Genomic DNA, 14,102 nt, shown 5'->3' with positions numbered 1-14,102 from the left:
AGGAATAGAGGGGGAGCCCCTGCCCTGGAGAGAGGGAGAGGCATTGGGGCATGGGGGTGTTGCCCATCCTGTCTCTCTCTGGTAGCTATCCTTGTCCCGTGGCGTTTGTGAGTGGGTTTGAGTGTTTGGCAGGTTAAATATAGACTATTGATGTAAGCTACATTCCATTGACAACAGACACAGAGACACCCTCACAGTTTGGCTTTAGTGTCCGAGAGAGTTAACAACAGGGAGGATCGAACTACCCAGGTTGACCCCTGAGGCTCCTTGCTTCGACCTCAAGGATACAGGCTACATACTACGTACACCACCACAGGTAGGGACTCGCCCCATCAAGTTGTGCAAGGTATTGTGAAAATTACATTAAATGCTATGTTGTGCTGCAACCATTCACAACCACTAACGTTCATCATGCTGCACTTTTCATCATTCTTGCTGCTTCTAAAACTCTTCTAAAACCTGTTTGTTAAGAGTGGGTTCTGCTTTCATATCATGTTTGGGGGTCATTTTGTCGTTCCTTAACTCGTAAATAAGCAAAGACAAAACCTTGTTGCAAGGTCATTGTTCTATGGGTGAGACGTATCCTTATCTTGAATTTGGGATATTAACAAACTAGTTTGGGAAATTAAAACGAATAAACTAGATGTCTGGATCAACACTATGTATACTGTGTATATACACTGTATAGAAGGAACTTCAAATGTTTTGTGTATACTGCAACAACATCGAAGACGTTTTTGGTATGTGATGTCAGAATAATAGTTGTACATACTGTATCTATCTACCCTATTTATGAGAATGCATTTGATATTGCAAATGAAAGGAAAATAGACTCTAAGTCCACCGTGTTGGAACACATATGCATTTGAACAATCTCTTTTTCTTGGCAGGGACACGATCAGGGCTTTCAATTACACATCTAACTTCAGAACACAATGTTCACCACTGACCCATGGTCAAATTATTCATTATGTTTCATAGCTTGTGACATCTTAAAGGGGAAGTCCACGCAATTTTATGAATTCACACGATTATTATTAAATAGCCCAATCAGTCAAATGTATCAGCCTAATCTCTGGATGTCACAGGGAGTGTGAACAAATCAACCATGCATTTTGAGAAGTGAGCGATAATGAGAAAATATGCTATATTGTTTAATTTGCAGACCCTGGTGGTTTGTATCTTTACTTCTTCCCCTTCATGTAACATCTAAGGCGATCCATGCTAACATGGCTAAAGCTAATGCACCAGATGAGGTCAGAGATTATCTTCCACTTCAACTCTGAATTCCATCGTACCACTGAGAGTTAATGGAACACAGCCTTTGTGGACTCGTGAAATAGGAATTAGATACTGAAATGTAAATGTAAGTGGTACTCGCCTTTATAATTACCTGTATTCCTAACAAGGACATGTGAGGGTAACCTTTGTACTGTATGCCTTTTAATGCTAAATCAAGAAACAGTGTTAATTCTCATTTCTGTAAACATTTTAGTTTGGCTAATTAAAAAATAACACTGACACCAACAATTTAAATCTCTGTCAATTATAATCTCCTCAACATAAATGATATCACAGATGATATCAGTGCCATATGCTATATACTTACTATCCACCATAGTATCAGGCTCTATAGTATCATAACGTCCATAAAGGTGATACACAAACAACATTAGATTAGATTAGATTCAATTCATATAGCACAACGAAAAGAAGTTTGGCATCCAACCAGACCAAATGTAACAGTATAGTGCAACAGTAATACACAATGTACAGGTGATTACACTGGTATAGATATGTACAGAGTTGTCATATTAATATGTACAGGCATAATAATAATATCATGTAATATTAATATACAATTAATTTATTAATTGAATTAATATAAAATGTTACAGGTATTAAATCAACGTGTGATGGCATGTTATCATACATCATAACAGAATCAGACAATTCTAATCATGATACTGTGTGATCGAGTGATCTCTAAATCATAACAGGTGTGAGATGGGGGTTGGGGAGGGGGGCCACTGGATTCATACTGTTTCAGTACATCCCCCTAGACTACATGCTGTGTCCTTTATGTGTTTCCAGTACCCCAGGGTTCTGCCACCCTTCACAAAGACGCCATGTCACAATTCTGTACAATGCCAACGCGAGAGAGGAAGATGCATGCCGCAGCTATATGTCGAGAGTTCCAAGGTACCAATGGTATGATCTCCAGCCCGTGATATTACCCTGCTGCTGGGGAAGGTTCAAAATGTCAGGGCTACTCTCCGGTACTTGCCATAAATAAGCGAATGGGATGTTTTACTACCTATGGCGACTAATCCTTTGTCGTTGTCCTTTTCAAAGGGCTATTTCTGTGTGGGTGGATGGGTGGATGGGAGGATGGGAGAGGGGAGGGGGGGGACAACTGTGTAGCTGTTCGGAGATTGTGAAGGTCCGTGACAGCTGGTTTCACATTCTGTCTGTAGTGGTTGTCGAGGAAGCATCCTGTTCATCCATGAGGTCTTGCGTACAATAATAACTCACTCTCCATTAGAACTGGACAATAATAAATATGAATGGCACGTGAGACACCTTTGCATGGGAACAGTGTCATAAACCTATGAGCACCCATGTGAAGTGCCATCACCCGAATATGTTGTGTCAAAGTTGCAGTTCAGAATATTTAGGTGACAGAGTGATGTTGTTGTTTTTGCCCATTGCAGCGGTCATCCAATATCAATTTCAATTGAAATGCTACTGTAGTTTCATGAATTGTGATTGAGATGGCATGGTGGCATTCAACTCATATTGATACCCCCAATGTCTGTTGCCCTCAAGACTACACACTAATAAAGGATTATTATAAAAATTGGCATGTAGGCCTACCAGTAGTTAGTTAGTTGGTCTGTTTTTAGCTTATTTAGTGGGGATAATGTTTTTAGTTTTTGGGTTATTTTGTTCTAAACATTCTAAGGTACACATATTCACCTTATACGCCCTACCCTGACCCTTAAGTGAGATGTGGAAATGTATTTATTTCATTAGCAGAATAAGCTCTTGAGATGTAGGTAGCATCTTGTTTTAGAGGGGATCCTGCAACTCAAAAACACAATACAGACACAATTGACAACAGTAAACAACAGCAGGAGCAACAACAACAACAACATCAACAATAACAAGATTTTTTTTTTAACAATGTCTGTTAAACCCATTCTCTGCCGGAGCTTATATCCATCCTTGTAGCCTCTCTGCCAGCACTATTTGTCTATGGAGATGTTCACCTTCTTTGCAGGGCTATAACTTTTTAAATTGTATTGCTAAATTGACATTACTATGGCCCATTCAACATCAATTATCTATCGTTCAGGATGTAGGAACGTTTTACTTTTTCATTCACACATTCATACTAAAATACCGTCCAGAGTATAAATATGTTTTTATCGTTTTCTGCTGTATTTCATAGAACGTGAGATATAGCCATAAATGCATATATTAGATGATCAAATGCAGTTTGATACCGATCAACGTTATATTAAAAATTTCAACTGTACATGATCCTAAACGTCATGACTGGTCATCTGCTGGTGACCGGAGGGGGGGGGGGGGGGGGGGGGGGGGGTCGTTTATAATGCAATGACCGACGTTAAATGATTCATGTAGTATGGGTGATATATAGATCAGAGCAGTTTGTATGGATAATAATAATCAAAAACGCTGAAACTCACGGCAGCTTCCTCTTACCGTTGGGCGATCACACTGGCGCAAACAGATCCCAGTTATGTGATGTTGATCTAGGACCCAGTTCCGGTTTGTATAATACTAATATACGTCCAATCATGTTGTTTATTGAGTTATGGCAACGGATCGATATCCACGGTGTCTGGATAGAGTCCCGCGAGCGATAGCGAGTGGCCGGACGGAATAGGGGACGGACTAAGCACTTCCGGCCACTTCCGGTTTTGGCAACTCGCCGATCGGCCACCAGGTGGCGGTATTGAAGCGTTGCAGAGTTGAGCGGAGTCCTACAACACCAGCCAAGACTCTGTGGGTGAAATGTGAATACCATGACGAAAATATGAAATATTGATCTCAAAGACGCCTTTAGGCGTCATTGGCAGATTACGCATGGCGGAGAATGACGTGTAAACACGTCATCGGCGGAGAATGGGTTAATCAAAAGCAACCAAAGTAAAAGTAAAAAAAGTTAAAACATTCAAAGCACGAGCGGCTAGTTTTAAGATGGGAAAAAAGTAGTTAAAGATCTTAAATTATCTGGTAAATTATTCCAGTTGGAAGGAGCCCTTTTACCAATTTCTGATGACATATTGAAGCAGAAAAGAAAAGATGATCATAGTGTCCGAGGTGTATGTTGCTCCATATGGTTCTAACAGCTGCTTTATATATCAGGGGTGAATATTAATTGAAGCCAGTGGAAATGTCTCCTAGTGTATAGGGAAGGGCAGGTGAGTATAATCTAACATAACACAACTGGTGTTGACGAATAGCCGAAGGCTCTAATGAGAGTGTAAATAGTATGCTTATTGAGAGAGGGAAACCTTGTCCAGTTGATCTTTGCAAATCAAACTCAGGTGCACCTTGGTAGCTAGTTTGAACGTGCAGAGTATTAGCAATAAAGGAATGTTTGAAGCAGCTGCATTTTTTAAATACACTTCTTGTAATACCTCATCGTATCTCAGTAAACCATTTAAACAACATTGAAACAAAGGTTTTCTGAAGACCAACTTTAGAAAAACCTTCATTCGGACCGCTTTTGAGCCATAGCTTCGATGCCCATGGCTAATAGACATCAAAATGTTTGCTGAGAAGACATGACAAGCTGATTCGTTGTCCTAAAATCTTTGTTGCATTTTAGAAAATGCATGCATATGTTTGTGCATGTATGTATGTATGTATGTGCATATGTTTATGGCACTGTTATGAAGGTTTGTCATCATTAACATCAGACCATGTATTATGCAACTAACATATACTTTATACAGTATATATATGCAGTTTATACTTTTGGCATTTTCTCAATCTGGATTCCTTTTTTAATCACCTTGTTACCAGGGGACATAATAATGGATCTAGGAAAAAAGCTCTGTACTCCAAAAGACATCATGCTGGAGGAACTGTCTTTGCTGTCCAACAGAGGCTCCCGGCTTTTCAAGATGCGCCAGAGGAGATCTGAGAAATATACATATGAAAGTATCCAAAATGAGGTTAATGTACCTCTGACTGTGAGTAAAGCTAATTCTATCAAGTCTTTCTTCTGTTTGTTTGTGTGTTTATGGACTTCATATCCATGTTTTTTTTGGGGGGGGGGGGGGGGGGGGGCATTACATTGGTTTAAGCAATGTTGCCAATGAGGTGGCCCACCATTGCTGCATAGATATAGAGGACACACAATGCTAGCATACCAGTGCAATAATAGATATAGAGGACGCACAGCACTATAGTATACCAGTGTAATAATATATAGAGAGGAAACACAGTTCTACAGTATATCAGTGTAATAATATATATAGAAGAAACACAGTGCTACATTATATCAGTGTAATAATAGATATAGAAGAAACACAGTGCTACAGTATACCAATGTAATAATAGATATAGAAGAAACACAGTGCTACAGTATACCAGTGTAATAATATATAGAGAGGAAACACAGTTCTACAGTATATCAGTGTAATAATATATATAGAAGAAACACAGTGCTACATTATATCAGTGTAATAATAGATATAGAAGAAACACAGTGCTACAGTATACCAATGTAATAATAGATATAGAAGAAACACAGTGCTACAGTATACCAATGTAATAATAGATATAGAAGAAACACAGTGCTACAGTATACCAATGTAATAATAGATATAGAAGAAACACAGTGCTACATTATATCAATGTAATAATAGATATACAGTAGAGGAAACACAGTTCTACAGTATACCAATGTAATAATAGATAGAGAAGAAACACAGTTCTACAGTATATCAGTGTAATAATAGATATAGAAGAAACACAGTGCTACAGTATACCAATGTAATAATAGATAGAGAAGAAACACAGTTCTACAGTATATCAGTGTAATAATAGATATAGAAGAAACACAGTGCTACAGTATACCAATGTAATAATAGATAGAGAGGAAACACAGTGCTACAGTATATCAGTGTAATGATTGATTGATTGATGTTTTTAATGTTTGTGTCTTACATACAGATGTATGCCCAGCCCATATGGGCTTACAAGACAGACACATAAACAATAAGTATAGACCAAGATGACCACAAAAAATAAAACAAAATCAAACATAACAAGCTGTAAACAATGTACTTCAAAGAAACAAGAGGAATTCATATAAAATCATATAGGATATAATGTGTTTTGTTTCAAGTGCATATGCTTTCTCCAAAAATCCTGCAAAACTGAAAATCTCCTCCACAAAAAAACAACTCAACATATAACTCTCAGACTGCCAAAACAAATCCGGATTTACAAATAAAATGTTCTCAAATAAAACCCTCCTCAAGTCGGTGTACAAGGGGCAGTGAAAAACAAAATTAAATTCATCCTCCACCACTCCCAGATCACAGAGAACACACAACCGCTCCTCCTCAGGTGTACCTTGGAATCTACACACTTCCACAGCCAATGGCAGGGTGCCAGACCTTAACTGGGCACACAGAGACCTCCGTCCTCTCTTTAAATGTAACATTACATAAGATTCAGTAAAAAAAAATTCAACATATTTTCTGCGTAAAATGGTATATCCATGTTATATCCGACTGGCTTAGCGAGATCACGCGAGAATCCATCTTGGCTTAAATGTATGCGCTTGTGTCTGAACCAGACCAATCAGCGTCCTTTGAGGAATTACTACAGGCTATGGGCAAAGACACTTTGCCAAGCATTCTTTCTGCATTATTCCAAACAGTTTCAAAGGACGCCTTCCCAGATCTGTTTAACAGACCATCTGGATATAAATGCAGCCATTTTATCTGGCTGGTCAGGTAACCAAATTCTAGCAAAGATACAGTTTTCTAGAACATGTTGACATTACCTAGGGATTTATGGTTGCTATTGGATCCCCAGTTGCTCCCTCTTCAGCGGGGGTTAAAATTGTCCACAAACTATACATGAATCATTGGAAGGTTGTGCTCTTGGGCCAAAGTGTTAGAACACATGGGAGATACTGTAGGAGGACAAACATGTGCCTGGTGCCCTTTACCTCGTCTGCCCTGGCCAGGACCTCTCAACGGCAGCGCAGCCACTTTGCTACTGAGCTGCTCCCTCGCTTATCACTGTGTCTGTGTGTGTGTGTGTGTGTGTGTGTGTGTGTGTGTGTGTGTGTGTGTGTGTGTGTGTGTGTGTGTGTGTAGTATGTGTGTGTGTGTGTGTGTAGTATGTTTGGGTGCATGCGTGTGTGTGTGTGTGTGTGTGTGTGTGTGTGTGTGTGTGTGTGTGTGTGTGTGTGTGTGTGTGTGTGTGTGTGTGTGTGTGTGTGTGTGTGTGTGTGTGTGTGTGTGTATGCGTGTGTGTGTGTGTGTTTGCGTGTGTGAGAGAGATAAATTAGAGGTGGCACTTTTATACATGAATTTACAACATTTGAATGGAACTCCTGAAATGTAATTTCTATAAGTGTATCTTATCCTGTTCCCCCAGAATGATATTATAACTGAGTCTACAGATGGTGCTGAGAACAAGGAGGATGGGGGCAAAACACCTCCCAACACACCCGCTCCCGGAAGCACAGATCCAGACAGCGGTGCACCAGGTAGGAGGGCAACACGTTAGGCCACACTGGTACATGTTAATAAAGGGTATGTTCACAATTTGGACACCATAGCCCTGTTTCCTACTTACCGATGACATCGTGGATTGGTAGAGTTCTTTCTCAGCTTGATCCACACTTCTTTTTTTGTATCCACTTTTTCTCCTCTTTTTCTATTTTTCTCCCATCCCAATTTCACTGTGCCAATTCTCCCCTCCCCTGTCTTGAACGTTGCTCGCATATGCCCCCCACTGGCCAGTTGTAGGGAGGATAGAAGCCTTGCATCACGTGTCCCCTCCGATACATGTGGAGGCAGCCTGTCACATCTTTTCACCTGCCAGCGTGGACTCTCATTGGCGAGGAGTAACGTGTGGGAGGCTCACACTACCCCCGCCATTTCCTGTCTCTGCTGTGCAGGCGTCCCCCGACCGACCTGTAGGAGTCGCTGTCCACAACGTCCAGATTACCACCCATCGACTTCCACCCGCTAACTCTGCCAATTGAGTTAGTATGACGGCCGGCCCAAGCCGGAGGCAACGCCGACAGCCGGAGTCGAACCCGGTGTGTCTTGCGTTGGTGACGAGCGCAATGTCCGCTGCGCCACCCAGCCGCCTCTTGATCCACACTTCTCATACCCATCCACAGCTCTGGCATGTTGGCAACAAAACGAATGTAAAGTAATGGGACCACTCACAAAAAGCCCTGAAACATACTCCACAGTGCACCCATTGCAAAGCGGTTTGCTTTGGATACACTGCTGAGTATGTATGAATTATTGTTTACAGTACTCTGATTACATTTAGGAGGAGCTCCAGAATGAAGCTGAGAAAGGACCCTTAGACAACATCATTGATGGGTAGGAAATAGGTTTAAACTTACCCGCATACATACAGTAGATCATCATTCCTTTACAAGTTCCACTATGAAAATGACAAGTGATAGACGGTTTGACACTTTGAAGTCTGTAAGAATATCAACCTTTTCTTCTCCCATCGTCAAACTGCTCAATTATACCATCAGAAATTAGCCTGGCTGCTGCACACCCAAAGTGTAGCTATTGTTATATAATGCCGTCATATTAAGGATGAATGTTGAACCAGTTGTCATTAGGTTTAGGTTTACTTTATTTGTTCAAATAAAACATTTAAAAAATGTAAATGCACCCAATCTTTGCCAAAAGGCTAATTTCCATTGGCAGTCCGCCTGCCAGAAGGTACAGGCTAAAATCATGTGTAAAAAAGGGTTAGCAATACAAACAGAATAAAAGCGAGATAAATAACATGTCATGCGCTCACGACAGCTGGTTTTAACATACGACAGCTGACACATCACCGGCATGGCACAAACCATTTTCCCATTTGTAATTGGTAAAGAATATGATTTTCTTTGCGGTGGCGAAAGCGCTGCATCATTCAAACATGACTGAGCAATGGCCCAAGGTGCTGAGCAGACTGTGCAACTGCACGTGGGAATTCCAGGGGCCCTTTTAACTTTTAAGGAATGGTTAGCGAGCATTTCCTTTTCCCCCCGCATCTCAGAGCTATCATTTAAAGTGGTCGGGGGAGTGGTCCCAACAGTGCCTCGGGCCGTTTATAATCCGATATCCCGCATGGTGCCGTCTCATGTGTGCCGGACGAGCCACCCTTTTTCGACATGTCCTACGATGAGCGCACACTCAGAGCATGCACTATTTTAAGACCTCAGATAGTAATGATGGACAAATCAGTCGGCCTGGGTTAAGTGTTCTCTGGTCGCTGCCGCGGTCCATAGCTTGCTATCCTCGTGGCGAGCGCTCTGGCTCAATCTCGCCCGAATGAATGCTCACTATTCAAACGTGCGCCTCTCAAACATGAAATCGTCCTGTTTGCTATGTTTGGACAACCTCTCTGATCTTATGTTGTTATTTTTCTGGTATATTTATTTCTGGGTATGGCTCACCGTGACAAGATGCGACAGCTGAGGTAAACACTGCACCTATGCCCAGGACCTATCACTCCCCGTGGGACCAGGCTATCTGCAATGACCCTGCCCTTGCTGAAACTCTCAGAGCTAGCATGGCCGCCCCAGAGGCCAAGCCAGACCTTCCTGACTACAAAAGCTTTAACAGGTGAGAGTCCTATGTGCACACGGCATAACTATGTTGCTACCTTTACTTTTACTATCGGATTAATTGAGTTCCTAATAGGTTTTACCATAAAGTACAGTAAGTTCCTCAAATTCACACAGTTCATCTGATTTGCAGGGTCGCCACACCGTTTGGTGGTTTTGACAAAACTCCCAGGGGGATCACATTCAAACTCCCCGAGTTGGATCTGAGCCCTCCTAATTACCCAGAGCTCCAGGAGCCCGGGGTGAAGAGGCCCACTTTCAACAGGACGGCCCAGGGATGGATATCCGACGGCCTCCCTGTGATCATCCCCACCGTGGACCTGGAGCCCATGCCGATTCCCGAGTCGGAAGACCTGTAAACGAACCACCTGTTACCGAGCAACATGGTCTCTAAACGAACCACCTGTTACCGAGCAACATGGTCTCTAAACGAACCACCTGTTACCGAGCAACATGGTCTCTAAACCAACCACCTGTTACCGAGCAACATGGTCTCTAAACCAACCACCTGTTACCGAGCAACATGGTCTCTAAACCAACCACCTGTTACCAAGCAACACGGTCTTGATTGTGACATAATTAAAACGTTATGTCTTTGCCTGTGACCGACTGCACAGGGTGTGTACGAGTTACTGAGTGCTTTTACACGTACATTAATATTCCAGATACAAGTAAATATCTAGGTAAAGGTCATAGATGGGATATGGTATTATATACATGTTCATATCCTGATTATCAATATGTACAGTATACATAAGTATAATATAAGTACATTAGATAGCGTCAGTATCACAGCTAATATCAGCACATCCCAGTGATTCACATTCAGGTTTCTTATTGTCGGCCTATGAGCTTATCCGGGCTATTGTAAACGAGATATGGGGGTTCACGTGCACCATCTCAAACACAGCTGTGTATCCTGAATAATATCTGAATATTAATGCCCATGTAAATACACCCGTTCAGTTGTTGGGCTGCAATGTGTCAGTACTGTAGCTTTACTGGGTCCACAGACTGTTCTGAAAGATGCCAGTATGAAACACACTCCTTACACAATAAATGCAGAGCATGTTATTTAGGTTTGAATGGCAGGACAAGAAGAATTTGCGCTAAGCCTGTGTGTGTGTTTGTGTTTTTGTTTGTGTGTGTGTGTGTGTGTGTGTGTGTGTGTGTGTGTGTGTGTGTGTGTGTGTGTGTGTGTGTGTGTGTGTTGCCTCGTGCTGCCCTACTTAATCTGTAACTGTATCTAAAGTGAAACACCCAAACCTTTATTGATTTTTCATTTGAACAGAAAGTTGTTTACCTGGATGTTTTGCTGAACTATTCATTAAATGTTTATTAAATTCACATCCAGAGAACATAATGTAAATAGGAAAAAATATATATTTGTGGACTACTTAAAACGATAGTTTATTCCTTAAAATCTCCTCTAATAGTGATAACGTGGTATAATAATGTGGCTTTTAGGAATGTTGGAATGGACTGATTAATATGTAAATAAAGAAGAAAGTGATTTTATCATGACATGATGAGAAGAGACAAACCAGTGCATACTGTACATTGTATTTCTATTGAATATCTAATAAATGTATTGGGGAGAATACACAATGTTTTAATAAATGAACAAATTAATTATGGCCATTGTATAAAGATTGCAATTCAATAAAGATATAAATTATTTCAACTTGACAAAAAACAAACAAACATTCTAGAACAGACTACATTGGATTTCCTGTTAGCTATTGATACTAGCAAGCACTGCACTGCAACAGGAAATACCGGTAAACTTGGGTCCAAGCTGTTCCCTAGCAACACAATACCAGTGAAACCTTATACTATCCCTATTCGGTTGTTAAGTCGTGACGTATCGACCTTCCAATAAACAGTTTCTGGGGCCAAGCTTCCTGCGTTGGCTGAGGCCCTCGTCTTTCCAACGTGCCTCAGTGCCGTGTCCCTTGTTGTTTTAATAGATCTGAGTCATAAACAACTGTGCTCCTAGTATCTCCCGCTGTCTGAAAGCGGAGCGTTTGGCCACAGACATAAATATATGTCATGTGTGGTGTCAGATTTAACAACCGAATTATGAAGAAATAGTCCCTACTATGGACGAAAACTAGACATAACTCCAGAAGTTATATAACCCTGCAATCTGCAAAAGATTGTTCTTGTGGGCAAAAGTGAAGAACCACTTGAGCCTATAAATGGTTCTTCAATAAGAACTTTGTCGGCTCCTTTACAAAACATAGTGTGGTCACAAATAAAACAATTGGTTCCATATAGAAGTAGTACTGATTGTATTCTATCTGATATTTGACAGGGGGCATCCATTCTTTGATAACATAGACCAGAGCAGGTTGTGGCATGTGATGACTAAAGGCCCAATCCTCAATCAAAGGACCGACCTGTAGGAGTCGCTGTCCACAACGTCCAGATTACCACCCATCGACTTCCACCCGCTGACTCTGTCAATTGAGCCAGTATGATGGCCGGCCAAAGCCGGAGGCAACGCCGACAGCCGGATTTGAACCCGGTGTCTCTTGCGTTGGTGACAAGCGCAATGTCCGCTGCGCCACCCAGCCGCCGTCAAACTCTTGATTCTTAAACCTGAAATTGAACTGCCTTTTATAGCTGGAAAGGCTTTCTGTGCATGTAAAACACTGGAGTAGGCTAAATCATACTTGTATTTTGAGGTATGATGGATTAAGACAATTACAAAATGCATAATATTTTATTTACAAACTCATATTTACATACCCGGACATTCTTAGATGGATCAAATAAAAAAATATTGATTCTCCAACAATTGTATACAGTACATTATAGTTTTGTATTTCAATGAATAGGAATGCTGAACTTTGTAGTTTTGCTAGTAAAATGTAAAGCTGCTTATAGTGTAGGCTATATGCACCTTAGCTTTATAGCACCCAGAAGGTTCCTTCTTTTTATTTATTTTTATTTAACCTTTATTTAACCAGATAAAAAAGCATTGAGACAAAATCTCATTTACAATGCTCTTCCTGATGAGAATAAGCTAAAGAGACATTATTTTGTTCTGTCAAGCATCTTTCATTCTTGGACTGTTACACACTCAATGTCTGTGAGCCCCCCCCCCCCCCACACACACACACACTGTAAATAATCTACCAGGGTCCACTGACACACTATATTTAAAGACAGTAAGAATAGCTGCGGTGGATGAACCCTTACATTATGTGTACCTGCCACAGTGTATGAAGATGGTAAACTGAAGGAGACAAAGTAGCCTACATACATACATAGTACCTAGAATGCTGCACTTTTTGTGGCGTTTTTAATTGGCCTGAAAACAGGATAGACATGCTGGAGAAGACAACATGCCATAACTTGTCCTGTAACCATATTGCACCAGATTTATCCACAACATACCATAACTTGTCCTGTAACCATACTGCACCAGATTGATCCATTCTAACACCCAAAGACAGGCCAGGTTCCCAATACTGAAAATCAGCTTGAGAAACAAAACCATTTTGTCTTGAGCTATGTTGATTATAGCTTCCATGTCTAGGAAGATATATTTTATTTTATTTGTATTTTATTTTATTCAGTTTTCTTTTATTTAGTTTGTTATTTTTTGTTATTACAAATTTGTGTGTTTATGGTTGTTTCGAGATAAATAAAGATCGAATCAAATCAAAGACTCCACTACAAAGACGAGAGTAGAAGCCTCTGTAGAGGCACGTGTTGGTGCCTCTCAAACCCTGCCTAGCGCTACTCCATGTCAGGCTGTCAGCAATTGTCCCGTCACACCTGGATCAAATGGTATTTGCAAATAATTCTTAAATTAAATTATGAATAAAAGAAAACGAACCATGCTTGGCTTACCAGATGGGCAGGGTTTGCCACATAAGATAACACAATGAGTGCCAAAAAGACTATTTTCAGACTATCTGAAAATCGATTTAGTATAGGCTGCTATACTATATGCGTGATTATCAACTTATAGCCGGCACTACTGATGTAATAAACCCAATCTATCTAGTATAGGTAGGATGGCCTAGAGGTAAAGAGGCTGGCCAGTAACCGAAAGGTCGCTGGTTCAATCCCTGGCACTGACGGGTAATACATACGGTGCCCACCATCTCTGCCTTGAGCAAGGCTCTACTGGGCACTGCACTGCAGGCGTTCTGACTTCTCTGATTAAATGCATATGTGTGGGGGACTGTGTGTATGTGTGTAACTATGG

At 40.9% G+C, this 14,102-nt stretch overlaps 1 protein-coding gene across 3 annotated transcripts; it reads left to right on the top strand.

Annotated features, from left to right (window-relative positions):
• Positions 1–211: 211 nt before the first annotated feature.
• On the top strand, positions 212–12,791 carry myoz2b (myozenin 2b). 3 transcript variants are annotated; one of them, XM_084318998.1, is made up of 6 exons: positions 212–316; positions 2,095–2,202; positions 5,062–5,231; positions 7,660–7,771; positions 9,716–9,875; positions 10,011–12,791. In XM_084318998.1, the coding sequence occupies exons 2-6, from the start codon at positions 2,130–2,132 to the stop codon at positions 10,234–10,236; spliced, it is 741 nt and encodes a 246-aa protein (XP_084175124.1). In that variant the 5' UTR covers positions 212–316; positions 2,095–2,129; the 3' UTR covers positions 10,237–12,791. The 3 variants fall into 3 exon arrangements, with proteins under 3 accessions (XP_084175124.1, XP_084175123.1, XP_084175125.1); XM_084318997.1 differs by having other exon boundaries at positions 2,095–2,211; XM_084318999.1 differs by lacking the exon at positions 2,095–2,202 and having other exon boundaries at positions 214–316.
• Positions 12,792–14,102: the final 1,311 nt, after the last annotated feature.

The sequence above is a fragment of the Notolepis coatsorum genome (genome assembly GCF_963971535.1).
Source record: "Notolepis coatsorum genome assembly, chromosome: 7".
Taxonomy (NCBI): domain Eukaryota; kingdom Metazoa; phylum Chordata; class Actinopteri; order Aulopiformes; family Paralepididae; genus Notolepis; species Notolepis coatsorum.
The sequence above is the reverse complement of the archived record's forward strand: the minus strand, read 5'-3'. Positions and strand labels throughout refer to the sequence as shown.

Bases quoted from the DNA above. Each gene is read 5' to 3' on its own strand.
- myoz2b (XM_084318997.1), top strand. From the start codon at position 2,130: ATGTCACAATTCTGTACAATGCCAACGCGAGAGAGGAAGATGCATGCC. The intron at 5,232-7,659 runs GTGAGTAAAGCT...CTGTTCCCCCAG, and splicing joins AGGTTAATGTACCTCTGACT to AATGATATTATAACTGAGTC. The intron at 9,876-10,010 runs GTGAGAGTCCTA...TCTGATTTGCAG, and splicing joins GACTACAAAAGCTTTAACAG to GGTCGCCACACCGTTTGGTG.